Source organism: Agaricus bisporus (genome assembly GCF_000300575.1).
Source record: "Agaricus bisporus var. bisporus H97 unplaced genomic scaffold AGABI2scaffold_2, whole genome shotgun sequence".
Classification (NCBI taxonomy): Eukaryota; Fungi; Basidiomycota; class Agaricomycetes; order Agaricales; family Agaricaceae; genus Agaricus; species Agaricus bisporus.
Window position 1 is genome coordinate 20,212 of NW_006267355.1, and position 22,747 is coordinate 42,958.

Genomic DNA, 22,747 nt, shown 5'->3' on the forward strand with positions numbered 1-22,747 from the left:
GTAAGGTCGATTCTTTGGCGGATGGAATATCTCTGCCAAGTATATGAAGAACGTGTTCGCGCATCTAGTTCCAAGCCCAATCATCAGATATCAAAGGCAAGCGATAGATAATTCGCCGATGACAGTATACCGTATCAATTATCTCAACTGTCCACTATCTATAAATAGCCTTGCTTTGGTTCATCTAGTTCGTGACCGTCGGCGATTGTATCGAGGGAAGTTTTTCCATGGCAATTAGCTATGCACCAACGGTGGCCAACCATCAGTCATTTCCACGCTCACTTCTTCCCCACCCAAGGATTCCAAGGATTCCCTACTCAGGCGCAATTCTTTCTGTCAATCTATCGCCATCCTGATACCGTCCGCGCATGACAGATTAAAATCATGAAACTAGAATGGTTCGCCTGCCGTTCAGCTTTACTTGAAGCAATGGATTAGCGAGGACAAAGTCATGAACCAAACAGGTTCATTATATCATTTGAGCTTGTATCATGTAAGGTATGGTAGTCCGGTAGTATGACCTCCAACACTATTTGTAATATAGATATCGGTATGCTGTAGACTACTTCAGATTGTTTCCGAAATAATGACCTCGGATTTTCGCTGGTAGTTTGAAACTTTGAACCCACCAACTGCAATAACGACATCGGGAAAAAGCACCAGAAGCGCCTATAAAGAGCAAGGTATAACACTCTGCCAGTGAGATATTATTCTATGAGACGAGGACAAAAAGTAAGATAGACGCTACGAAAATCCATTCCAAGTCATTCAATCAATAAAATCTAAAATCAGCATTCCAGCATACATGCAAAACCCTCAACAAATAATCACGTTCTTCCGTCATAGGACGTACAGCCCTACGAGGCTTGATATCATCAACCCGGATCGGCAGCTGTCCCACAAAGCACCATTTGAGGCGAGTCAACGTCTCCGCATATCTTGCAGCAACTGCGACCATCTGTGAACGATGCCAACGTTCCCAAGCAAGGCAGCGTAGCGAGCTCATGAGAAATATGGCTTCATCTATGGGAATAACAGGGCAATCCATTTTTTTCAATTCATCCTTGGTGAGGTAGTCGGACAAGAGAAGATCGCGAGGAAGGGCTCTATTCACGTAATATCGTTCTGTAGAAGAATCGAGGAGGGGGTGTCCATCGACAGCGTATGTGTCGCGGGTCAAAACTAAAGTTTCCAACCGTGACAGTGGACGAAGCGCTTCCGCCAAGATTTCGTGGTCTATGGTCCAATCGTGTCGCACACCATGCTGTGTACCTGTTGACAACCATAAGCGTTGCAGCGAGGTGATTGATGAGATTGTTGTCAAAATATCTTCGGAGAAATCATGGCCTTCCAATACCAAGTGAAGCACAGTAAGATGATCGAAGGTTTGATGACCATGATTGATGATTATGGATTTTATGATGATAGAGGGTAGGGGTGACGTTACTTCTAGGCTTGCAAGTTGAGTGTTGTTATGAACGAATTCCAATAAATCGTCGTATGATTCTAAATGACTTTGGTCCCAACGAAGGCGGTCGAGTGAGGGAATATAACCACAGCATGAAAGAAACTGAGAGACAACGGGATTTGAATTTACCGAGATAGAACGGATGTGGGTATTCTTACGAATGATCGTGTTGAGCATGGTTGGCTCCTTCAGCATAGGGTGATCAAGGGTAACTTCCTGGAGAACTGGGAAGCGAAAATCGACGCATGAAGGTGTCTCCCATAAAATTTGGCCTGCATAGCCTGACCATGTCAGGTAACGGAGGGTAGGGGCTGTAAGCCGCATCAAACTCGATATGAAAGAAGTTACATCTCCAGGGCCCGATGGAGCGAGTAGCCACCCAACGTTAATCGAAAGAGATTCGATGGGCCAGTCGTTTTGGCCAGCAGGCGGCGTAAGGGTGAATGAAGGATCTAGAAGAGGTCCGTCGAGTCTAAGATGACGGATGGACGACGACATAATGCTTTGCAGCATGTCTGGCTTTAGGGGCTCTTCATCCTTCCAATCTAAGATATGAAGGTTTGGCAAGTGTGGTAATAGACTGCAGATATTGTCCAGGTACGTTGCCTTAGTTAGGGTTTCGGCTTTAATGTATTGCTCTCGTATTGAAAGCCTCCGAAAGTCGTCAAGCTCTAAGCTTTCCTTGGAACTGAAGTCAGACCAAGTATTACGAACAGTAAGTCGCCGGATACAAATTCCAAGACGATGCTCCTTGTCATGGGGTTCATCAACTTCGTTCCTGAGGGTAGCGAGAAGCTCCAAAGAGCGACTGCTGTAGTCAAGCTCAACGTGGGCGAACTGTAACGCGCGCGCAAGCTGTCGAGAATCGCGGTCAACAAACGCGAGACGTCGGATATCGAGAGGGGATAGGTATGGAACAATATGGCTGACAAGTTCGATGGGGAGTCGGAAAATTGGAAGAGAGGAGTTGATGGATTTTCCGCTTAGAACGCGGTCGAGAGACAAGGGAATTAACGGTCTAAAGTCATAAAACATAGTGGGGTTTTGCTGAGTTCCCAGTATTTCAGTCGACTGGACAGCGAAAATTGGACACAACGCACCATTCAAGAGCTTGAAATTTTTGGGGCGAAAAGTAAGGAGCTTTGCCCTTTTGTAAACGTCCGGGCCATAACGAAACTGTGACATGAAGGTCCCTTTAAAAAGAGCCCTGACCTAAACCCATCGACGTACGGCCTGGTCAGGGCCTTCGACTCCCGCGGGGTTGGTGAGGTCCCAGCAGATAGAATAGCTGGTTCGCATAGAACCAGGCACACATTATGAACCTATAGTTCAATTCAGCTTGAATTTGTGTTCGATTCGTTTAAGAGATATCAAAGTTGATGCAGATGCGGTGGCGGCCAGACTACCTACGCCCAACTTCAAGTTATAATTAGTTTCACGCCAACATGACATTGCTTACACAATTAATTACATACGTGAGATACCTGAGTTTGTACGGCTACCTGTTATCATGTAACCGGGTCCGTGGTAAGAGAATTAAGTCGTTGACGACCCTCCAGCCAAGACGCCCACTTGGGTTATGGAGCGCACCCGTTTGTACACAATAGCCGTCTTACCTGGGGATGGAATTGGCCTCGAGGTGATGCCTCCTGCTCTCCGGTGTCTCGAGGCGGCAGGGAAGCGATTTGGCTTTCAGTTAAGCTTCCGGCATTACGACTGGGCGTCGTGTAGATACTACAGCCAGCATGGTGTTATGATACCTAGCAATTGGAAAGATCTCTTGCAGGCATGCGACGCAATCTACTTTGGCGCAGGTAAGCCTTGCTACGTGGTATTGTCGGCTTGGGTCGCTTATGCATCCCCACTTGTAGTTGGCGATCCTGCCTCAGTCCCTGATCATATATCATTATGGGGCAGCCTTCTTCTGTTCCGGCGAGAGTTTGATCAGTTCATCAACCTGCGCCCGTGCCGCCTTATCCCCGGCGTCACTTCACCTCTCGCGAATAGAGAAGGCAGAAAGATCGATTTCGTTACGGTGCGAGAGAACACCGAGGGCGAATACAGTTCTATAGGTGGCCGAATCTTTCATGACACAGAGCGGGAGACAGTGATCCAAAATACTGTCTTCACCCGTGTTGGAGTGGATAGAGTGATTCGCTATGCCTTCGAGGTCGCCAGGAGTCGGCCAGCCAAGCGACTTACATCCGCTACCAAATCCAATGGTATATCGATCACGATGCCTTACTGGGATGAACGATTCGAAGCCATCGCCAAAGAATACCCCGACATTAACGTCGACAAATACCACATCGACATCCTTTGCGCTCATTTCGTCCTCAGGCCGCACATTTTTGACGTAGTCGTAGGTTCAAACCTGTTTGGAGATATTCTCTCCGATCTTGGACCTGCCTGCACTGGTACCATTGGCATCGCGCCTTCCGCCAATCTCAACCCTCTGTCCAAACGCGATGATCCTAACTGGTGTCCCAGTCTTTTCGAGCCTGTCCACGGTAGCGCCCCGGACATTGCTGGAAAGGGGATTGCGAATCCCGTGGGCATGATTTGGGCTGGACAAATGATGTTGGAGCATCTCGGAGAAACCGATGCCGCACAGGTAATGATGGCTGCGATTGAGAAAGTACTGAAGGAGGGAAGGGAATCACAACTGCGGGGAGAAGGCGATCTGCTAACACCCGATATGTTGGGAAGCGGGACGACAGAAGGCTTGGGTGCCGCCATTGAGAAGGCAATTGCAACGATTAAAATATGAACCACTGTATATTTGGAGGTACAATACATATAAGTATGAAGTGGCGAAGTGACGGCACCGATGGAAATGGATCATGAGGAAATGATGATGATCACTGCTGATGCGACCACGCACACAGCCTCGCCTCGTTACAGAACAGCTAGTTTCAAGCTAGTTTCCTCCACTCCCTCCCTCTACAAATCAAACACCCTATGAGTTTACCGGCAGCAGATCAAAGGCAAGTCTTTTTTTCTTGTCGCGCCGCCCATTCTGTCTGACCTCATGTCGCCAGCAATCTATGGCATGTTACTTGTGAGCGCTCCTTCGGCAACTCGTCCAATTCTCTGTACAACGTCTCAATCTTTTCTGGCATCAGTTGTACGAGCCCATGGCATGAAATTAATGCGTCCGGAGAAGGCATGGAGGCCCGTCGTCAGAATGGAGATTGATGCACATTATACCTACGAGACGGTTTTAGGAATCGACGGTCAGAATGTCAATTTGAAGGAGACTTTCTCATTGTGAGTGATCGTGATATCATAATGCTAGCATACTCAGCGAGCCTCAGCAAAGATGCGGACGCAGACTCCCGGTTGGATATCAGGGTTTTTTGTCAGTCGCAAACGAAGAAAAAGGGCAAGCGGAAGAAGGAAGTTGCAGCTGCCTGTGGCCATTCGCTCGGCCAGCTCCTCAAAAAGCAAGATTTCGACAAAAGTAAGATCGTCTCGTATGCTCAGTTGCCAGCTTGTTATATCTCATTCCCTCTGGAGTAGAACTTGAACTTCGCCTTCAATGTCAAATGCAGAACAGAAATACAAATGCAAGTCGTGGAAAGCCTCAAAACGGTGCTTCTGTGTTAATCCGCATTCGACCACCACTGTCTTTCGCTTCATTCTCTAAAGCAGGCGAGGCAGATATACCCCCAGAATATACCTCTGACGACGAGTCAGGTAGGCTTCTTTACTAATCTACACTTCACTACAATACTAATCACTCAATCACAGGCAGTGAAGATACCCTGACAATGCCACCCACTCCCACAGATTCCATCCATCCCTCTTCCGACGCACCGCCACTCACACAAATGTTACGTCGTCGTGTCAGAGGCTACGCTATTTATTCAGACGAAGAACCTTGCTCAAGCGGCGAAGAGGAAGAGGAACTCAAGCAGCCGCTAAGCTTCTCTCACTTTGAAGAAGGTTACGACCAGGAAGAGTCAACATACGTATCTTCAAGAGTGACTCAAGTCGTCCGAACAGTCCAAACCTGGATTGCGGCTTCGGTTATTCCGCAGTATACGCAAGAGATCAACGTACCACCATCTTACATAAATCCTGCTGAACGTGCCGTGTCGACATTTACGTTATATGGCGAGTTAAAGGAGGCGGTAATGGAATCAGAGTATCAGCCGATATTTGAAAGACTCCAGAGGGAGTGGCAATACGTAGGCGGCTTGGTGAGTCGTCACAAATCTCGTTCTAATTGGCATCATCTGATACAGTCTCGTTTGACAGTTAGCCGCGCTTGCGGCCGTGAATGCAGCCGTGTTCGCCATCTCACCGGACTCCCTTTTCCAAATTCAACCCTATGCATTGAGTGCTATTGCTGCTAGTAGCATCGCTTCTGGACTGGGTATAGCCGTCGATGCTTGGTTCCTCTTTCGTTACAACTGGATAGACCTCAAAACATTCATTGTAAGCCTCCAGTGCAATGTTTTCCTTCTGCTGCCGACTCATATTGCCCTTCATAGATTCGTTCTCGTGATGTGTATGACTCGTATTTCTTCTTCGCACTATCCTCTCGAATGCCTGCGGTGTGCATGCTGTTTTCTGCAGTGGCCTTGATGGCATTCCTATGCTTCGTCGCTTTCGAAGTCTGGCCCAATGGCGTGTTAGTTGTGTGCTTTATCGTGGGAATCGTCATGTCCCTACAATTCCTCGTTTATGGAGTCCACTGGTGCGCGAATAAGGTTGTTGCTGGGGGCAGAGCGAGTAAAATGGGAGTCCAAAATGCCGTACGGAAGATGACGCAGAACTCCACGGCCTGAGTGATGATTCAGGCTACGGCCGGGGTACGCTCTGATTGCTTGTCCTTATCATTGTGCTCTCCCGTTAGCAGGGGTGATGGCAGAAGTTCGGACATAGGCAGTACGGTGGTTGGTTAAGTTTACTTGTTGAATGCGGCGAGTGTCAATACTGTTTTCTATGCCAGTGCACGAAATTGAATCACCATGGCTTGCTCTCCTGATCGTTCATGAATTTTAATGCCTCCCATTGGTTGTGGAATCCATATGGGATTTTCATATCTTCCCGCAGGTAAAAATAGGCTAATTATTCAGAATCAGCCACGAGATTGTCCCCAGGGTTCCGAGCTATAAATCGCATCGATATCGATACGACCAGAGGAATTTCTCTCGTCATTCTACCCCGCATCAATCTCTCGGTCACTCAGTGTGTCTACTACCATGATGAATATCCCAGACGGCAAGCTACCTACTCTCGCTTTGCTCAATGCTTCTGTTCCACCTGATCTCGATGCTCGCCAAGTGGCCAAAGCCTGGTTCTCCGCATTCTCCACTGCTATCGGGTCTGGAGATGTGCAAGCGATTGTCAGTCTCCTCCTCCCCGACTCTTACTGGCGAGACATGCTTGCTATGACCTGGGACTTTCGCACTTTCCATGGTCAAGACAAAATATCAACCTTCCTCGAAGATCAACTTCCGTTGACGAAGATGGGAAATCTGACGCTCAGAGACGATGATTATCTTGGGTTGTCGAAGCCTTATCCCGATGTTGCATGGATCAGTATGTTTTTTGACTTTGAGACAGGGGTTGGAATTGGTTCGGGAATAATACGCTTGGTCCCGACCGCAAGTGGAGATTGGAAGGCTCATGTCGTGTACACGAACTTGGAAGATCTCAAAGGATTCCCAGAGAAGATAAATGCGTTGAGGGATGACAATGTAAATCATGCTTCGTGGGCACAGGATAGGCACGAGGCAATGAAGTTTAAAGACAAAGAACCAGCAGTTCTGATCGTCGGAGGCAGTCAGAGTGGCCTCATGATAGCCGCGCGTTTGAAGGCCTTTGGTATTCCGGCATTGGTCGTAGAGAAAACTTTGAGAATTGGAGACAATTGGAGGGATCGCTATCAGGCTTTGTGCTTGCACGATCCTGTTTGTATGTCTTCTCATATTCATGAATTCTTTGAATCGCGTTGACGGGTCATTGTCCTTTCACAGGGTACGATCACATGCCGTATATGCCGTGCGTCTGAACCATCACCATCGATTGGAATTATGAGTGCCCACTAGATCTCTTTTGACCTCAAGATTCCCGTCGACATGGCCAGTCTATTGTCCTGCCTGTAAATTGGCGAACTGGCTTGAATATTATGCGGAGGCGATGGAACTCCCTGTTTGGACTTCCAGTACTGTCGCTTCTGCCTCACAGGACTCGAATAATATGTGGCACGTCACTGTAATGCGTGACGATGGCAGCAAACGGACTTTCGTTGTGAAACATTTAATATTTGCAACAGGTTTTTCCGGTAGCAGTTATGATCTACCTAACATCCCAGGACTGGTAAGTTGACTTGTGATCCTCACGTTCTAGTTTACAGCTTACTGTTAACGGGGTCCGGGTTCAGAATAAGTTTAAGGGACCTTACCTTCATTCATCGCAACATAAGCGAGCATTGGATCATGCTGGTAAAAAGGTTGTGGTCATCGGAGCTTGCACATCAGGTATGTGATCAAATGTAGTTCAATTTCAGCTATCGTTAATAGTTATTTAGCCCACGACATTGCTAGGGATTACTATACGCACGGTATCGGTAAGAAATTGCCGATAAGGCAAGAATCTTCAAAATTAAAATTAATCAACGGTGTGACCACCACTTGAATAGATGTTACAATGGTCCAACGCGGGCCAACTTATATCATGGGCATCAAGAATGGCTGGGGCATCTTCTTTAAGGGTGAGCTGTTGCCTAACGCCCAATTCATTTTCACAAGCCTCGTATCTATCCTAGGTACCTACGAGGAGGGTGGTCCGCCTGTGGATATCGCCGACAGACTCAGTGCATCATTCCCTTATCACATGTCGACCGAGTATAGTCAACGCAAGGTTAAGGAAGTGGCTGAGCTTGATAGGTGAATATTGTATGCTTCTTTCTCCTGATACTTTGTTACTATTGTGTTATGCTAGGGATACTTTAGATGGGTTGCGTAGCGTTGGGTTCAGATTGTTCGACGGTATAAACGGGACTGGTTCCAGTTTATTGGCACGAATAAAGGCCGGTGGATATTACCTCGGTACGAATTCATTAGCTCGATTACAAGTAAAAGTGCCATTTTCATGATTTAACATAGATACGGGCACTTGTCAGCTTATCATTGACAAAAAAATCAAGCTCAAGAATGATAGCCGCATCGCTGAAATCAAAGAAAACAGTCTCAAGTTCGAAAATGGCTCTGAAGTGCCCGCAGATGTTATCATATTTGCTACTGGGTAAGGAGAAGTCCTCAGATGCACTCCTGCCCCTTGTGACGTGATGTGTCTGTAGGCTTGCCGATATATCTAGTGAAATTCGAAGAATTTGCAGTCAGGATGTTGGAAAGAAGCTCAAAAAAATATGGGGATTAAGCTCAGAGGGGGAGATTAATGGCGCTTGGGGGGATCTCGGCATTCCAAACTTGTGGATGATGTGTGGTGTGTCCAAATCCTGGCAGTCCGTTCTGGTAAACATTGAACCCTTTAGGTAACCTCGCAATGGGTCGCTTCCATTCCAAACATATTGCGCTGCGTGAGTGTTATCAACTTCCACAAAACGAGTCCAAATTGAAGTTGCCGACGATCTATGCAGAAATCAAAGCAATGGAAGAAGGCGTATTCGGGCGACGTTACACCAATCCGAATGAGTGAATCGTTATATGAGGATCCTCCTATATTACGGTCCACCATGATCCTTTCAATTGGTATAAAATAAACAGTTATAATGAATGGTCTTCCGCATGGCTGCGAAATAGAGATTGAAGTTTGCGTTCTCGCAAATCATCTACTGCGTCAGGGGTCACACAAAGCACTGAGTTCCCACATTCCCTCAGAATTATGTGCGACATGACCAGTTTATACGTTACTAATACGCCGCAGTCGCATTGCTATTTAAAGATTGTGTCACCCGCTTAACCTGCCTCACAGCCCCCACCGACATGAACATCAGCTGATGAATATTTATTAACTCGATAATCAAGATGTTTCCATTCGTCGTGGGTCTGTTTAAAATAGGCTAAATATTCCACGAGGTCATCGATAGCGTACAGAAGCGCATTAATAAGTTATAATGATCAGGAAAGAGAAATCCCTTTTCTTGACGTTCCAGGATGTCTACTGCGGCAGTGGAGTTTCCAGACAGCAAACTACCTACCCTCGCTTTGCTCAACGCTTCTGTTCCACCTGATCTCGATGCTCGCCAAGTGGCCAAAGCCTGGTTCTCCGCATTCTCCACTGCTATCGGGTCTGGAGATGTACAAGCGATTGTCAGTCTCCTCCTCCCCGACTCTTACTGGCGAGACATGCTTGCTATGACCTGGGACTTTCGCACTTTCCATGGTCAAGACAAGATATCAACCTTCCTCAAAGATCAACTTCCGTTGACGAAGATGGGAAATCTAACGCTCAGAGACGATGATTATCTTGGGTTGTCGAAGCCTTATCCCGATGTTGCATGGATCAGTATGTTTTTTGACTTTGAGACAGGGGTTGGAATTGGTTCGGGAATAATACGCTTGGTCCCGATCGCAAGTGGAGATTGGAAGGCTCATGTCGTGTACACGAACTTGGAAAATCTCAAAGGATTCCCTGAGAAGATGAATGCGTTGAGGGATGACAATGTAAATAATGCTTCTTGGGCACAGGATAGACGCGAGGCAATGGAGTTTAAAGACAAGGAGCCAACAGTTCTGATCATCGGTGGAAGCCAGAGTGGCCTTGATATAGCCGCGCGTTTGAAAGCTTTGGGTGTTTCGGCATTGATTGTAGAGAAAACGCCACGAATTGGAGATAGTTGGAGGACTCGATATGAGGCCTTATGTTTGCATGATCCCGTCTGTACGTTTATTTCGCTCCTGTTTTTCTGGATGTCTGATCAGATCATCGTTTGGCGTAGGGTACGATCATATGCCGTACATGCCGTACGTCCTAAATCATTTCCACCCCACTTCTGAGCGCTCATATTCGGTCTTCAAGGTTCCCCTCGACATGGCCAGTCTTCAGTCCTGCTGGTAAATTAGCGAACTGGCTCGAGTATTATGCTGAGGCGATGGAGCTCCCTGTTTGGACTTCCACTACGGTCACCTCTGCCTCACAAGATGCGAACAATATGTGGCATGTCAGTACCAAACGCGGTGACGGACAGGAACGGACTTTCATTGTGAAACACCTCGTTTTTGCGACTGGTCTTTCTGGTGGTACTCACAGCCTGCCAAAGTTCCGAGGACTGGTATGTCTTTCCAGTCTTATCAGCCTCGATTGTTACCTTATGATATCGGCTTTCAGGATAAGTTCAAAGGAACGCTCCTTCATTCGTCGCAGCATAAGAAAGCGCATGACCATGCTGGAAAGAAGGTTGCCATTATTGGGGCTTGTACATCGGGTGTGTTAGGGAGATCGATTGACGTTAGTCTGGTACTGACCGCCTTTTAGCTCACGATATTGCACGAGACTATTATGGACATGGTGTTGGTAAGAGGTGTCTAGTGAAGGATCCGGTCCTTGAGCTGACTCGATTCATGTGCTTCTGCCTTTGGTCAGACGTCACAATGATCCAACGTGGCCCGACTTACATTATGAGCGTCAAGAACGGCTGGGGTGTTCTGTTCAAGGGTAAGTTGTAATCAACTTTCTGACAACCAGCACATCTTTCCGAAGCTTCTATTGTTCTTAGGTCTTTACCAAGAGGACGGCCCGCCTCCGGACATCGCCGACAGACTCACTGCATCATTTCCCCATTACATGACGATTGAGTTAAGCCAGCGCCAGGTTAAAGACATAGCCGAGCTCGACAAGTAAGTGTGCTATGCTACTTTTTCTAATCGACTATAGGCTGATTTCTCTACCACCAGGGATACTTTAGCTGGGTTGCGTCAAGTTGGGTTCAAATTGACCGACGGTATCAAAGGTACTGGTTTCGGCTTATTGGCATGGTCCAAGGCCGGTGGATACTATCTAGGTACGTATTCTATCAGACTGTTCAAAGGTTAGATCACCACTCATACGACTCGGCATAGATACGGGTACTAGTCAACTTATCATTGACAAGAAAATCAAACTCAAGAACGATAGCGGCATTTCGGAGATCACAGAGAACGGTATCAAGTTCGAAAATGGTTCCGAACTGCCTGCAGATGTCATTGTATTTGCTACTGGGTAAGGAGAACTCATCCAATCTATAAGTGCAGAAACTTCTTGACATTTGTCTTTATGAAGCCTCGCCGATATGTCTTCTGAAATCCGTCAACTTTGTGACGCAGATGTGAACAAGAAGCTTAAAAAACTATGGGGATTGAATTCGGAGGGAGAGATCTACGGCGTTTGGAGGGATCTCGGTGTTCCAAATCTATGGATGATGTGTGGTGCGTCCGAGTCCTTTTCGCAGCTTGTATGACGGACAAAGTGATTCTTTTTGTACTAGGTAACCTTGCATTGTGTCGCTTTCACTCGAAACATATTGCATTGCGTGAGTGCCTTTCAGCTACCTTACTAAGAGTACAAATTGAAGTCGTCGGTGGCTTACGCAGAAATTAAAGCAAAGGAAGAAGGTGTATTTGGAAGGCGTTACAGCAATCCGAACGAATGATTCAAGGCAAATGGGCACGTATCACGGGCTTGTAACATTAAATAAATAAATAAAGTTTTACTCGTCTTCGCCTTCATCCTTGTTAGTACCCTCATTGCGCGACTTCTTCCCGCTTTTCCGTTTTGCTGTCTTATTCTTCGATACCTGACAATGTTCCACAACATTCTTGTGCATTGCCACCAGCTGATCCTCTGTTTGAGCGTCACCGATGATTGATTCTAGTGCCGAATTGTTTTCTGGGATTTCGCTAACGGCCAAGGATAGTTTCTGTAGCATGGCTATTTCCTTTCCCCACGTATCTATCGGCTGTTCGAAAGTTGGCGTTTCAAGAATAAGTGGAATATTTTGTACACGAGGATCATTCATGAGGTTCCGGAAGGCACCAATTCCCAGGTATCCGCTATAGTTTTATGTTGACCACCGGTTGTAATGGAGGAAAATAAGATAGGGCGTACAGTCCGATACTCTCATGTCGATCTCTTTTCGACCCTAGATCTGTCTTTGAATCGTTTAAATGCATGCCGCACAGATACGACAGTCCGACAGTTTCATCAAACTGCTTCACTGTTGAAATCTGAGATCGTGTTGTTGAAAGCAGGAATCAACGTACACAGCTCACTAGGACTCTATGAGCGACTCTAACGAATGAACGAGGAGAAAAAACTCACTCCCAAGCATTTTCGGATCGCAGATCATAACCCTAATACAAAGTTGGTCATGTCGTCCAAATGAGGGTGGATATTGCAACTCTCACCGCAGCGAAAGAATGACCTGAAGAAGCACAAATTAATCATCGCTTCAGATCGAGGTTCCCATCACACTAACATGTATCCAAACATACACCGACTCTGGTTTTGTCTTCGACTCCATCAATGATACTTTTGAGGTGAGCAAAATCTCCTCCAATTATATTTCCTGCGCCGGCCTGTGTGCAAGTATGATCAGTCCCAAGAAGAGAAAGAACGTCGACCTTAAGAACTAACCATGTTTTCTAAGACGGTCACCACATACTTGGTTTCGCGATGCGCGCGGTTAAGACATTGGGCTATGAGAGTTATACTTTCTTCCTTTGTAGCATTGCCTACAGTAGATCCAGGGCTGAGTAGACGTGAAGGGTTCTATCTGACGAAGTGAAAACGAGAATAACGTACTGGAAGTTATAGTATTTCAGACCCAGAAGCTCGCATCGTTTCAGGTCGTCTATAAAGCATTCGTAAGACTTCTCGCGTTTATCTCTACGAGCAAATGGATCAGCTAGTGCGCGTTGCTAATGAGGGATATAACTGACGCGTCAGGATTTCCCAAGTTGATGAGATAGCTTCCGTGTGGTAATACCACGTCTGCTGTATATTTGTGTTCGATCATTCTCTCCTTAAATGACTTTATTGAGTCTTCGCTTAACGGAGGCGAGGTCCATTTCCTCTGAGATTTGAGGAATAGGGCAAATGCGTTGGCTCTGGAATAAGATAAAGAAAGGATCACAGTAATGATGTTGGAACAACATACCCAATCATGGCAGCGTTAATCACAGTATTCTCTACCCCCCCAGCTGAAGATACATGAGCCCCGACTTTCCATGGACTGTTGACGCGCGGAAGGAAAGTTTGAACGTCTGCCTCCTTCTTCGGTTTTGATGCCCTTTGCTTCCGAAGACCTTCTGAAGCCTGACGGGGACCTGATTAGGCAACGTGAGATATGTCGGCGATTTAGAGTTAGATTGTAAACGAACCGGCTGCGTCATCGTCTACAGCAGGCTCCTTGGTTTGCGACAATTTCCGTTTCTTGGCTGGTGGCTTTTCCGAGTCCAAGTCTTCACTTTTTGAGACCAAGCGGGAACTCCTTCGAAGTTGAGGCATAGACACCCCAGTGCTACGACAATCTCTCAGAACGAAGGAAAGTAGGAACGGGCGCGTATGTTCAAGCAATCTAAACCGGCCCAACAATACCATGATGATGAAAAGCCAAGCCCGGCAGTTCTGCCATGTAACCCTAACCCTATTGAGGGTCCTGCTCTGATGTCCCTGCACAAAATCGGAGCGACGCGGCACGCCGCCGCTTGGCTGCCGCCGGCATGCAACGGCAGCAATGCTATGATTTTCTGCCCAGGTCTATTCACCCTTTCCTCAAACCGCAAAACAAGAAATTGATTCTCAATGACAGAGCTGCAAGTCCCCTTATTCTAACCTTGTCGGGGCATTTCTCGAGTCTCGTGCCTCGAGCATACACGATTGCCGGCTGTATGATGATCAGGTGCCCATCAAAATGTATATTTGGCGGACGTGCGGTCCTGTGGAATGGATGAGTGCCAAGTACAGGAATTACTAAGTAAGTAAAAGTGTAGCAATTGGCTAGTCCATCCTCGCCTATCACTGATTCATGCTGCTGATCATGATGCGACCGTCAAAATTCTAAATAACGACGGCAGAGTCGTTCTGAGCCCAAAGTCCTACTCATGTTATTATTGCGTTATTGGACGGGTTATAGTTCTTCCGGATAAGTATATCACAAATACTTCGTGCGATCCCATCGGGTACTGTGGCAAACTGTGCTCCCACTCCTCCCCTTGTGCCTGCTTTCCCTTGCCGTAGGCATTTCTTTTACTAGTTCTAACTTCTAAGCTCTTCTAAGGACACGGTTCTCCCATCTTTTTGTGGGCCCTGAAAGTGAGTAATGCCTATGTTGTATCGTCCTTCTCTTACGTCAAACATAAAAATCAGTATTGAGCCGCACTTTCTAGCTCTTACACCACTACCTACCCACCCAGCCGCCGTACTCATTTGTCCCATATGTCGACAGAGGCTGCCAGCGAACAGCCCCGGCGCTCGTTGTCCGCACCATCTTCCACTGTGTTCGTCGCACAAGAAAATGATGTAATTCGTAAAAATATTTCAGGGGTTCTGGTGCCAACGCACCAGGAATCGTTGCAAAAGCTGAGCGGAGAAGCCCGCCAGGTGACCCGTAATGATGACAACGAAGATCTACGAGGCAAATTCGAACTAGAAGAGAAGGAGGAGTCTATATCGAACGCTGATGATCATTTTCCGGATGGCGGGTTGGCAGCTTGGCTGGTAGTCTTTGGTGTAAGTTTTGTTCTATCCTTTCCACTGTCGCCCTCGATTGAGACCCAAATTTTTTAGGGAATGTGTAATACTTATTGCACGTGAGCTGATGTTATGCTATTTCTTTTCGCTTGTGCCACTCACAAGGAGTTAGGTTCGGCTATGTCAACTCCTGGGGTGTATGTTCTTTTGCTTGAACGGAAAGGACAGAGCCTCACATAACTCAAAGATATTCCAAGCCTATTATCAAGAAACCTTTCTTAAGGACTATTCTCCTTCGACGATGTAAGTCTACATTTCAAACATCGTTCAATCCCTGCCTGACATTCATTAGCGCATGGATAGGCTCGCTCCAAGTACTTCTTTTCGTCTTATACCCTCGTTCCCTATTCTCAGCCCCATCCTTCATTCATTAGTATGCCCTGATATTCTTTCCCGCTCTCATCGTTGGTCGTCTATTCGATATCGGTCGTTTTAGAGAAGTATTCCTTTCCGCAAGCACCCTTCTCGTTGTCGCAACATTTTTAACCGCAGAATGCACGCAATATTGGCAATTTTTATTATGCCAGGGTATTGCTGTCGGGGTATGTCCGTTCATCAATGCCTCTAAATCTGCTGTATTTATATGAGGATGACTGCGTAGCTTGCATGCGGCGGCGTTTTTGGCTGTTGCTATCCGATTGTTGCTCATTGGTTCAAGAAGAGGCGGGGACTTGCGATGGGAATAGTAGCTATTGGATCCTCATTGGGTGGAACAACGATCCCCATTGCCGTTAAGCAGTTGATCCCCCAAGTTGGGTGTGTAAGACCTCTTGATTTCGAAACTGTGCGCAACTTAAACTTGTGCGCTTTTCAGATTCCAGTGGACGATGAGGATAATCGGGTTTTTACTTCTCGCAGTCATCGGTGTGTGTAACCTGGTACGTAAAATCGCGCAAGTTCAGAAAACTTGATTTATCATTGACGTGCTTAGACCATGAGGCGACGACTTCCACCTGTCAACGTAAAAGGCGGTTTATTGAATCTCGCCGCATTCAAAAACGCGTCATACACTATTTATTGTATTTCTTCACTCATCAACTTTCTGGGTCTCTATACCGGTAAATCTTTTTTAGTCGTTCATTCAGCTCACCCATTGACTGTTCTCAAGTTTTGACCTATGTCAGCGTCAGCGCAGAGTCACTAGGGTCTTCCTCGGATTTAGCATTTTATTTTGTTTCAATCGCTAATGCAGCTTCATGTTTTGGTCGATGGTGGGGAGGAATGTTCGCAGACAGGATAGGTAAAAACAATTTGCGACACTATGATTTTCCTTCTCATTTAGTTTGTTTTATAGGTGCCATCACCGTAATGATTCCTTCAACACTCGCAGCAGGTATCTTGACCTACGCTTGGCCATTTGCCAGGTCCACCGCTTCTCTCATCGTAGTCACTATTCTTTATGGCTTCTGTTCTGGAATATATGTTGCGCTCTTGTCTAATCCGATGATGGATATCGGGGGCGAAGGAGATGTCGGGAGACGTGTTGGGATGTTTATGTCGATAACGGCTCTGGGTGCAGTCGCTGGACCACCGATCTCAGGTGCTATAAATGCGGGGACGGGCGGGTACCAGGGTGTTGGCTATTACGCAGGTTAGTCCAATTTGCTTCAAAGTGGTTGTTGGATTTTAACGTGGTTTTTTTACCTAGGGAGTATGGTTGTTGTAGGAGTTTCATTGATGATTGTTGTAAGATACCTTACGCTTGGAGGCTGGACGGGTAAAATGTGATAGTATACACTTGTATAAATAATATCAGCATTAGTTCATCATCGGCGAGTAGCGTGATTTCGCGATGGTTGAGTCGATTGTCAAATACTATTGGAACTCGTAGGGAGCATCGGTTGATACATACCGAAGAGAATCGAATGACGCTGAGCTTGACAAGAATGGAGAAATCTGGATGATTGATTGCTAAGTTGTATTAATGAGTGACAACATCTACAATGGAAAATGAAGTGTTTCGAGCACCGTTGGGCAGTAATAGTCGAGTAGTATTCCAATTTTCATCCGCCCTTTTACTGGCGTCGCCCAAGTTTGAGAACCAGCCTTTTGGAAGCTTCATCGGATGGCAGGAACACACTGCTTCATCCAGAATTTTTTGTGGTTGAAGGAGGCTGACCACATACATATTCAATCCTATCGACTCGAGAATTAATACGTTCAAGAAAGCGTGGTTGGAACTTTGAACAGTCGGGTTCATACTTATTTCGTTTCGGTACAATAACTGAGCTTGAGAATGCGACATAGAGAGCATTGAAACTGTCGCTGGTCAAGCTGTTTCGTGTGATGAGAGAAAATGCGCAAGAGACCTGGAATCTGTCTCGAATTCAAATATATGTAGCTGGGTGTGGAATATGAAGGGATTAGGAACCGCTACCCCGAAAATCATGTCCCACACCAGGCTTACATATATAGCAGCTAGATCTTCGCCGAGAGCTTGAGAAAGACCATGGAAAACGTTAAGATGCGAGGATCTTCATGATCAAATACGTACGTCGTTGCGAGTAACCCCATAGGGTTCTAGTCGGTCCCAGGTCCTTCCGTTACGCCGTAATGATAGTCGGATTTAATCACCGTCGCGGGTGCACTGACGCTCAACCAAGATATAATTTCTACATAGGAATCCCGCTTGCCTATGGTTGTGCGTCCCAGTTCCAAGGTAATTAATATATATGCGGGGCGTATTTAAGATGCTTTGATTATTTGAGAATACATTGACGGTGGTTTGTTAGTCGAAAATAGAAATGATTACTCTCTCTCATGGTCAGAGTTGAAGCTTGAAGTCGAGACCGTAAGTATTAGAATGTTTTTATCCTTAATGGTATCGGTAAAGGAACGAGGGAAACAAGCAATTGATGGCCTAGAACCCAGATTTCATATTGTGATGGCAACATCAAGGATCGCATGCTGCGGCTGGACCCTTGCTGCTGAGCGCTGGAGGGTCAAAAGAAAGAGGACGGGACCTGGTGGATTAGATAATTGGAACTTACGCTGATAAGAAGGAAAGAAGCAACCCGTTTTTCGTGGGTCAGAATAGTGACTTCGGCAAGTTGCGAGTCTAGGCCCGGGCTAGGCCTTGAAGGACTGTTTCCATAAGGGGAAGGAAAAATCGGTGGCTTGCACGGTGAATTTGCCGAATGGAAGCGCTTGAATGAAAATGAGAGCACCGAGGCGTGTCTGAGCGAATGCAGAAGGAAGAATTTGAGTCAAGGCGACGGGGGGTCAGAAAGTCGAAAGGAGATGAGCGTGGGAACGGGAGGCGCTGAATGATAATGAGTGTTTAATTTACTGACGGTGTTCTGTTTTAAAGGATGGCGGAGTGCACCCAAGCGACGACCCGGCCTCGTCTCTCCTGCACGTCTTCCCGCACAAAACCTGTTCTCGCTCCGGCCTGGACTCGACCTGCAGCCATGAGCCAAGCAAAGGCCTCCTCGTCATCGCTGCGTGAAGACCCGATGCCTTCCACCAGTGATTTCGTCAAGAAATTGTACAAGTATGTTCTTCTCGCCCTTCTCTACATTCTGGCGCTACATCTCTCTTGCAGGATGCTTGAGGATCCAAACTTCCACTCTGTGGTCTGCTGGGGCCCACAAGGAGATTGCTTCGTCGTTAAAGTATGAAGCCCTCCCGTTCGATCCTTGTCATTCCGTTCGATCATCTCTTTCCCAGGACATGAACGAGTTCACAAAGTCCATCCTGCCTCGCATGTTCAAACACTCCAATTTCGCTTCCTTTGTCCGCCAACTCAACAAGTATGACTTTCATAAAGTCAAGAACACCGACGACAGCCAATACGGAGAGCACGTATGCCTCGTTTTTCACCCCGCAGACGTATGCTTATCTTGACGCGATCGTAGAGCTGGACATTTCGTCACCCCGATTTTCATATAGACCGCCGAGACGCTTTGGAAAATATCAAGCGTAAAGTCCCTGCGCAGCGTAAAGCACAGCAGGCGGCAGCTGTAGCAGCCCAAGCCCAAGCCCAAGCTGTAGCGCTTCAGTCACTCCCCAATTTTTCATCGTCGTCCCTCCTTCCTAATCCCGCTGTCACGGCTCAAGCTCAGAACCAACTACAAGTTGAGCAGCTACAGCATGAAATCCGGCGGTTGAAAGAAGAAGGCGAAGATCTCAGAGGTCGTCTCCGAACCCTCGAACGGAACTATGAGAGCGTCCTTGTCGAGATGGTTGGCTTCCAACGGGGAATGGCCCAGCAAGACGGCCTTATGCAGAGTCTTATTTCTTATTTTCTGGGCAACGACACTGGTAAGTAAGAGTTTCATTTTCTCCGATATTATTCCGCTGGATCTCTTTCATGGATTGTCGCAATTTTCGTTATGCATTACAGGAGGGGTTTCTAGCTCGAGCTTGACGTAAACGTGTCTTAGTGACACCTTGTTCTCATAGACAGTGTTCCTTTCCCTGCAACATCCCGCTTCCTTACCTTTTCTCTTCTTCTCATGGCGTACTGCCCGATTGCTGAGGTTCGTCTTCTTCGGGTTCGCTTATATTTGGTTTGGGTCCAGACCTTGCCATTTTATTTGAGAACGCATTCCAAAGTGGTCGACGATTCATAATACTCGCCAATGTCATTTTATACCTCCACCTTTTCTCCTTTTTCTGGAGGTCCTTTTGGTTGCACCCTACATCAATCTCCGATTCTTAACTATTCTGTTGCGTATTCCTTCTGTTTTGATCTTTGTTCAAGGGCCTAGCCCGCTCTCGACCATGTCCGTTTCATGATGTCAGGATTTTCTGTCATCGTTCTCTATCATTTCCTTGGCAACAATCAACTTTTTCGTCAACTTTTGCCTTTTCCCGTTCCAGGCCGGCCGAATTATTGCTAGAACACTTGAACTGACTCGTACCATTTTTGTTTTCCCCAGACAAGCAGAAGATTTTGTCCCTGCTCGGACATACGCAATCTCCACTATCGACGTCACACCCCGACCCTCCACTATCTCTACCACAATGGCAAAATCAGCATCAATTACAAACGCCGCAAGAACCAGATTCTACGATGACGCAGGCCCACACTCAATATGCCAAGGCCTCACCTACCTCCTTGTCGTCTCTATTGCCGCTTCCGCAATCTCGACCCCATCCTCAACCAAGTAACAACGTGGCCTTGGACTCCTCCAACTTGTATATACCAGCTCACCGTCGACTCAATAAACGTAACGGCGATCCCAATGCCAACAAGCCCAACGCGTCGAATAGTGGGAGTAGTTCACAATACGAAATTCCCTCTATGGATTATGGCGCTGATACTCACGTAGACCGCGGCGGTGATGGTTCCTCGTCGGTATCAATGCACCATGTTTCTCCGTCGCTATCAGGCTTGCCGTCGGCGCCGGGGTTCTCTTCTTCTGATGGACAGCGTGGAGAAGCTTTGTCTAAAATCGAAGGATTTTGTCGTGGCCGTACCACCAACAATGGCACTGGTACTGATGGGCTCCAACAATGGGATGATCTCAGACGGGAGGTGACCTCGCCTTCGTCTTCCATCACGCACCAATGGAACGCGTTGGATCCAGGAGGTGATGGCAACCAAGCTATGAACAAGACTTTCGCTTCTTCTTCGTCGTTGTCAGATGATAGTATGCAGGTCTATACCCTCGGAAAGTTGGTTCCTCGTAGAGAACAAACTAATTGGAACCCTGGAGTGGACCCGTCAGCAGTCGCTGGTCCGAGTGCTGGTTTTGTTCCGACTTCAACTTCCAAGACGCCGCATCCACATCCACCTCAAGTTCCAGGTCCAAGTCTTGGAGGATCGAGAAGTGATCAAAACGCACGACGAGATGAAGATGAAGAGGATGAATCTGAGTCTGAGGAAGAATGCGTCATGCCGACGCCTACGACTGCACCTAACAACCCTCCACCGTCAACATCCGACAAGCCTAGTTCCGGAACTTTGGTTTCGTCTTCATCATCTGGTCCGCCAAGTTCCGCGGCGGCTCAGAAAATCCGGGTCAGAAGAACGGCTTTTGTTCCTAGTTGGGCGGTTCCACCGCGCGTTCTGATAGTAGACGACGATATCATCAGTCGCAAACTCGGAGGGAAGTTTCTACAAGTTTCGGGGTGCCAGTTTGACATGGCTGTTGATGGAGAGAGCGCAGTCAATAAGATGATGAATCTTGAAAAGTATGATTTGGTGCTGATGGTACGATTTTATTGTCTTGCGGAGAGTTTCAACTCAGCTCTTGTGTTTTTGTTTTTAGGATATCATGATGCCAAACTTGGATGGTTTAGCTGCGACTTCGTTGATACGACAGTTTGATCATCGAACACCGATTATTTCAATGACGAGTAACTCGAAGCCGAGTGAGATCATGGCTTATTACTCTTCAGGTACTTACTTCCTCCTCTATGCCCTACGCCCGACACTTACTGGCAGTTATACTTCGTAGGGATGAACGATATCCTCACAAAACCGTTTACTCGGCCAAAGTTGGTCGAAATTTTGGACGTAAGTGGACGACCGATTTGGACTTCGCGGCAACGATGGCTTAACTTTATCTCATAGAAACACCTTAGACATCTCACGATGCGAGCATTGAAAGATGTCCCACGATCAATCGGTGTCCCACCCATGTCGGATCCACAGTTCGACCAAGCTCTCAAAAGTAGTGCTGATTCTTGCAAGGGGACTCGTGTGCAATCACAGTCTCAACCGCAAAGGAAGAATCAGAGTCAGAATCAGAATCGGGACCTATCATCGTCAATGTCGTCAGTTCCATCCTCATTGTTTCATTCCGCACCTGTGCCACCTTCCTCTTATTTATCAACGTTGACTCCTAGCCTTGGGTCGTTCTTGTACGGCCACGAACAACAAATCACGACTTCAAATCTAGAAGATGACAATCGTATCAGTAATCCGTTCTCGGGTATGGGGATGCCGGATGACCAATATACCATGATGTTGCAGAACGTCATGAGCGGGAATAATTTCATGAGCGGTTTAGAGGGTGCCGCTACATCAACATCTGGTGCATCAGCTTCAGTCTCTTCCCCATCGTCATCGTCTATGTCATCACCGCCATTGCTGTCGCAGCAGGTGATGGGAAGTATTAATGGGAGAATGAATGCAAGTTTGGGTATGACGAACGTAATTGGGATGAGTATACGCGGTGAAAAGCGGCCTTATGATAATTGTGATGATATTGGACCTTCAGGGTCGAATGGGAGGGAAAAGAGAAGCCGGTTTGAGGTGATTGAGTGATTTCTCATTTGTTATCGGAGCAAAGTTTTTCTCTTCGAGTTCGTTCCCGGGATTATATTGGATGACTTTTTGTGATCATTGTCGACGCTTTTCCTGTATGTTTAATTTGATGCTCATTTTTATTCATACCCTGTACGCATTTTTTTTACTGTTTTCAAATAGAGCTCTAGGTAAAGGAGACTTTGTTTTTCGACTTCGCTTTTGGACTTTTTGTTGTGAATTTGTAGTCGCATGCTATAGCTTTCGATATAACTTTATTATGCGTGAATAACAATACGCAAATACGTGAACATTTTGAATACTAAGTTTCCGTCTCCGCTTGCTCTGCATGTTTATTCTGATGTCGCGATAAG

At 46.7% G+C, this 22,747-nt stretch overlaps 8 protein-coding genes across 8 annotated transcripts; 5 read left to right on the forward strand and 3 right to left on the reverse strand.

Moving 5' to 3' along the window:
* Positions 1–567: 567 nt before the first annotated feature.
* On the reverse strand, positions 568–2,516 carry AGABI2DRAFT_176325 (hypothetical protein; the record flags this gene model as incomplete). Its single annotated transcript, XM_006457636.1, has 3 exons — positions 1,627–2,516; positions 854–1,272; positions 568–669 (listed from the first exon to the last, which is right to left on the reverse strand). Exons 1-3 carry the CDS (start codon positions 2,501–2,503, stop codon positions 568–570), a joined length of 1,398 nt encoding a protein of 465 aa, XP_006457699.1. The 5' UTR covers positions 2,504–2,516.
* A 500-nt stretch (positions 2,517–3,016) lies between these two features.
* Positions 3,017–4,286, forward strand: AGABI2DRAFT_190140 (hypothetical protein). Its single transcript, XM_006457637.1, has 2 exons — positions 3,017–3,282; positions 3,340–4,286. The coding sequence occupies exons 1-2, from the start codon at positions 3,048–3,050 to the stop codon at positions 4,236–4,238; spliced, it is 1,134 nt and encodes a 377-aa protein (XP_006457700.1). The 5' UTR covers positions 3,017–3,047; the 3' UTR covers positions 4,239–4,286.
* Positions 4,287–4,520: 234 nt separating this feature from the next.
* Positions 4,521–6,264, forward strand: AGABI2DRAFT_64161 (hypothetical protein; the record flags this gene model as incomplete). Its single annotated transcript, XM_006457638.1, has 6 exons — positions 4,521–4,738; positions 4,786–4,931; positions 4,991–5,167; positions 5,222–5,673; positions 5,732–5,911; positions 5,968–6,264. 6 exons carry the CDS (start codon positions 4,521–4,523, stop codon positions 6,262–6,264), a joined length of 1,470 nt encoding a protein of 489 aa, XP_006457701.1.
* Positions 6,265–6,644: 380 nt separating this feature from the next.
* Positions 6,645–12,149, forward strand: AGABI2DRAFT_190142 (hypothetical protein). The gene is made up of 13 exons (XM_006457639.1): positions 6,645–6,898; positions 9,830–10,327; positions 10,386–10,410; positions 10,466–10,718; positions 10,775–10,871; positions 10,922–10,960; positions 11,030–11,101; positions 11,163–11,283; positions 11,341–11,447; positions 11,506–11,644; positions 11,705–11,850; positions 11,910–11,954; positions 12,016–12,149. Exons 1-13 carry the CDS (start codon positions 6,682–6,684, stop codon positions 12,072–12,074), a joined length of 1,818 nt encoding a protein of 605 aa, XP_006457702.1. The 5' UTR covers positions 6,645–6,681; the 3' UTR covers positions 12,075–12,149.
* Positions 12,132–13,930, reverse strand: AGABI2DRAFT_114752 (hypothetical protein; the record flags this gene model as incomplete). The annotated part of the gene is made up of 11 exons (XM_006457640.1): positions 12,132–12,474; positions 12,530–12,638; positions 12,685–12,692; positions 12,743–12,774; positions 12,829–12,845; positions 12,900–12,999; positions 13,058–13,172; positions 13,226–13,309; positions 13,363–13,530; positions 13,581–13,749; positions 13,804–13,930. 11 exons carry the CDS (start codon positions 13,928–13,930, stop codon positions 12,132–12,134), a joined length of 1,272 nt encoding a protein of 423 aa, XP_006457703.1.
* A 1,197-nt stretch (positions 13,931–15,127) lies between these two features.
* AGABI2DRAFT_190143 (hypothetical protein) lies at positions 15,128–16,943 on the forward strand. Its single transcript, XM_006457641.1, has 12 exons — positions 15,128–15,154; positions 15,212–15,234; positions 15,288–15,312; positions 15,363–15,418; positions 15,468–15,489; positions 15,550–15,717; positions 15,777–15,931; positions 15,990–16,053; positions 16,107–16,233; positions 16,284–16,415; positions 16,470–16,766; positions 16,824–16,943. Exons 2-12 carry the CDS (start codon positions 15,215–15,217, stop codon positions 16,901–16,903), a joined length of 1,146 nt encoding a protein of 381 aa, XP_006457704.1. The 5' UTR covers positions 15,128–15,154; positions 15,212–15,214; the 3' UTR covers positions 16,904–16,943.
* Positions 16,944–18,489: 1,546 nt separating this feature from the next.
* On the forward strand, positions 18,490–19,621 carry SKN7 (Skn7 response regulator receiver). The gene is made up of 5 exons (XM_006457642.1): positions 18,490–18,668; positions 18,720–18,789; positions 18,845–18,979; positions 19,033–19,438; positions 19,521–19,621. Exons 1-5 carry the CDS (start codon positions 18,586–18,588, stop codon positions 19,547–19,549), a joined length of 723 nt encoding a protein of 240 aa, XP_006457705.1. The 5' UTR covers positions 18,490–18,585; the 3' UTR covers positions 19,550–19,621.
* A 2,075-nt stretch (positions 19,622–21,696) lies between these two features.
* Positions 21,697–22,357, reverse strand: AGABI2DRAFT_190144 (hypothetical protein). The gene has a single exon (XM_006457643.1). The coding sequence runs from the start codon at positions 22,124–22,126 to the stop codon at positions 21,950–21,952; it is 177 nt and encodes a 58-aa protein (XP_006457706.1). The 5' UTR covers positions 22,127–22,357; the 3' UTR covers positions 21,697–21,949.
* Between the last annotated feature and the right edge of the window lie 390 nt (positions 22,358–22,747).

Bases quoted from the DNA above. Each gene is read 5' to 3' on its own strand.
- AGABI2DRAFT_190140 (XM_006457637.1), top strand. From the start codon at position 3,048: ATGGAGCGCACCCGTTTGTACACAATAGCCGTCTTACCTGGGGATGGA. The intron at 3,283-3,339 runs GTAAGCCTTGCT...CCCCACTTGTAG, and splicing joins CGCAATCTACTTTGGCGCAG to TTGGCGATCCTGCCTCAGTC.
- AGABI2DRAFT_190142 (XM_006457639.1), top strand. From the start codon at position 6,682: ATGATGAATATCCCAGACGGCAAGCTACCTACTCTCGCTTTGCTCAAT. The intron at 11,284-11,340 runs GTAAGTGTGCTA...CTCTACCACCAG, and splicing joins GACATAGCCGAGCTCGACAA to GGATACTTTAGCTGGGTTGC. The intron at 11,645-11,704 runs GTAAGGAGAACT...GTCTTTATGAAG, and splicing joins GTCATTGTATTTGCTACTGG to CCTCGCCGATATGTCTTCTG.
- AGABI2DRAFT_190143 (XM_006457641.1), top strand. From the start codon at position 15,215: ATGTGTAATACTTATTGCAC. The intron at 15,235-15,287 runs GTGAGCTGATGT...ACAAGGAGTTAG, and splicing joins ATGTGTAATACTTATTGCAC to GTTCGGCTATGTCAACTCCT. The intron at 16,767-16,823 runs GTTAGTCCAATT...TTTTTTACCTAG, and splicing joins GGGTGTTGGCTATTACGCAG to GGAGTATGGTTGTTGTAGGA.
- SKN7 (XM_006457642.1), top strand. From the start codon at position 18,586: ATGAGCCAAGCAAAGGCCTCCTCGTCATCGCTGCGTGAAGACCCGATG. The intron at 18,669-18,719 runs GTATGTTCTTCT...TCTCTCTTGCAG, and splicing joins TTCGTCAAGAAATTGTACAA to GATGCTTGAGGATCCAAACT. The intron at 18,980-19,032 runs GTATGCCTCGTT...ACGCGATCGTAG, and splicing joins ACAGCCAATACGGAGAGCAC to AGCTGGACATTTCGTCACCC.
- AGABI2DRAFT_190144 (XM_006457643.1), bottom strand. From the start codon at position 22,126: ATGAAATTATTCCCGCTCATGACGTTCTGCAACATCATGGTATATTGG.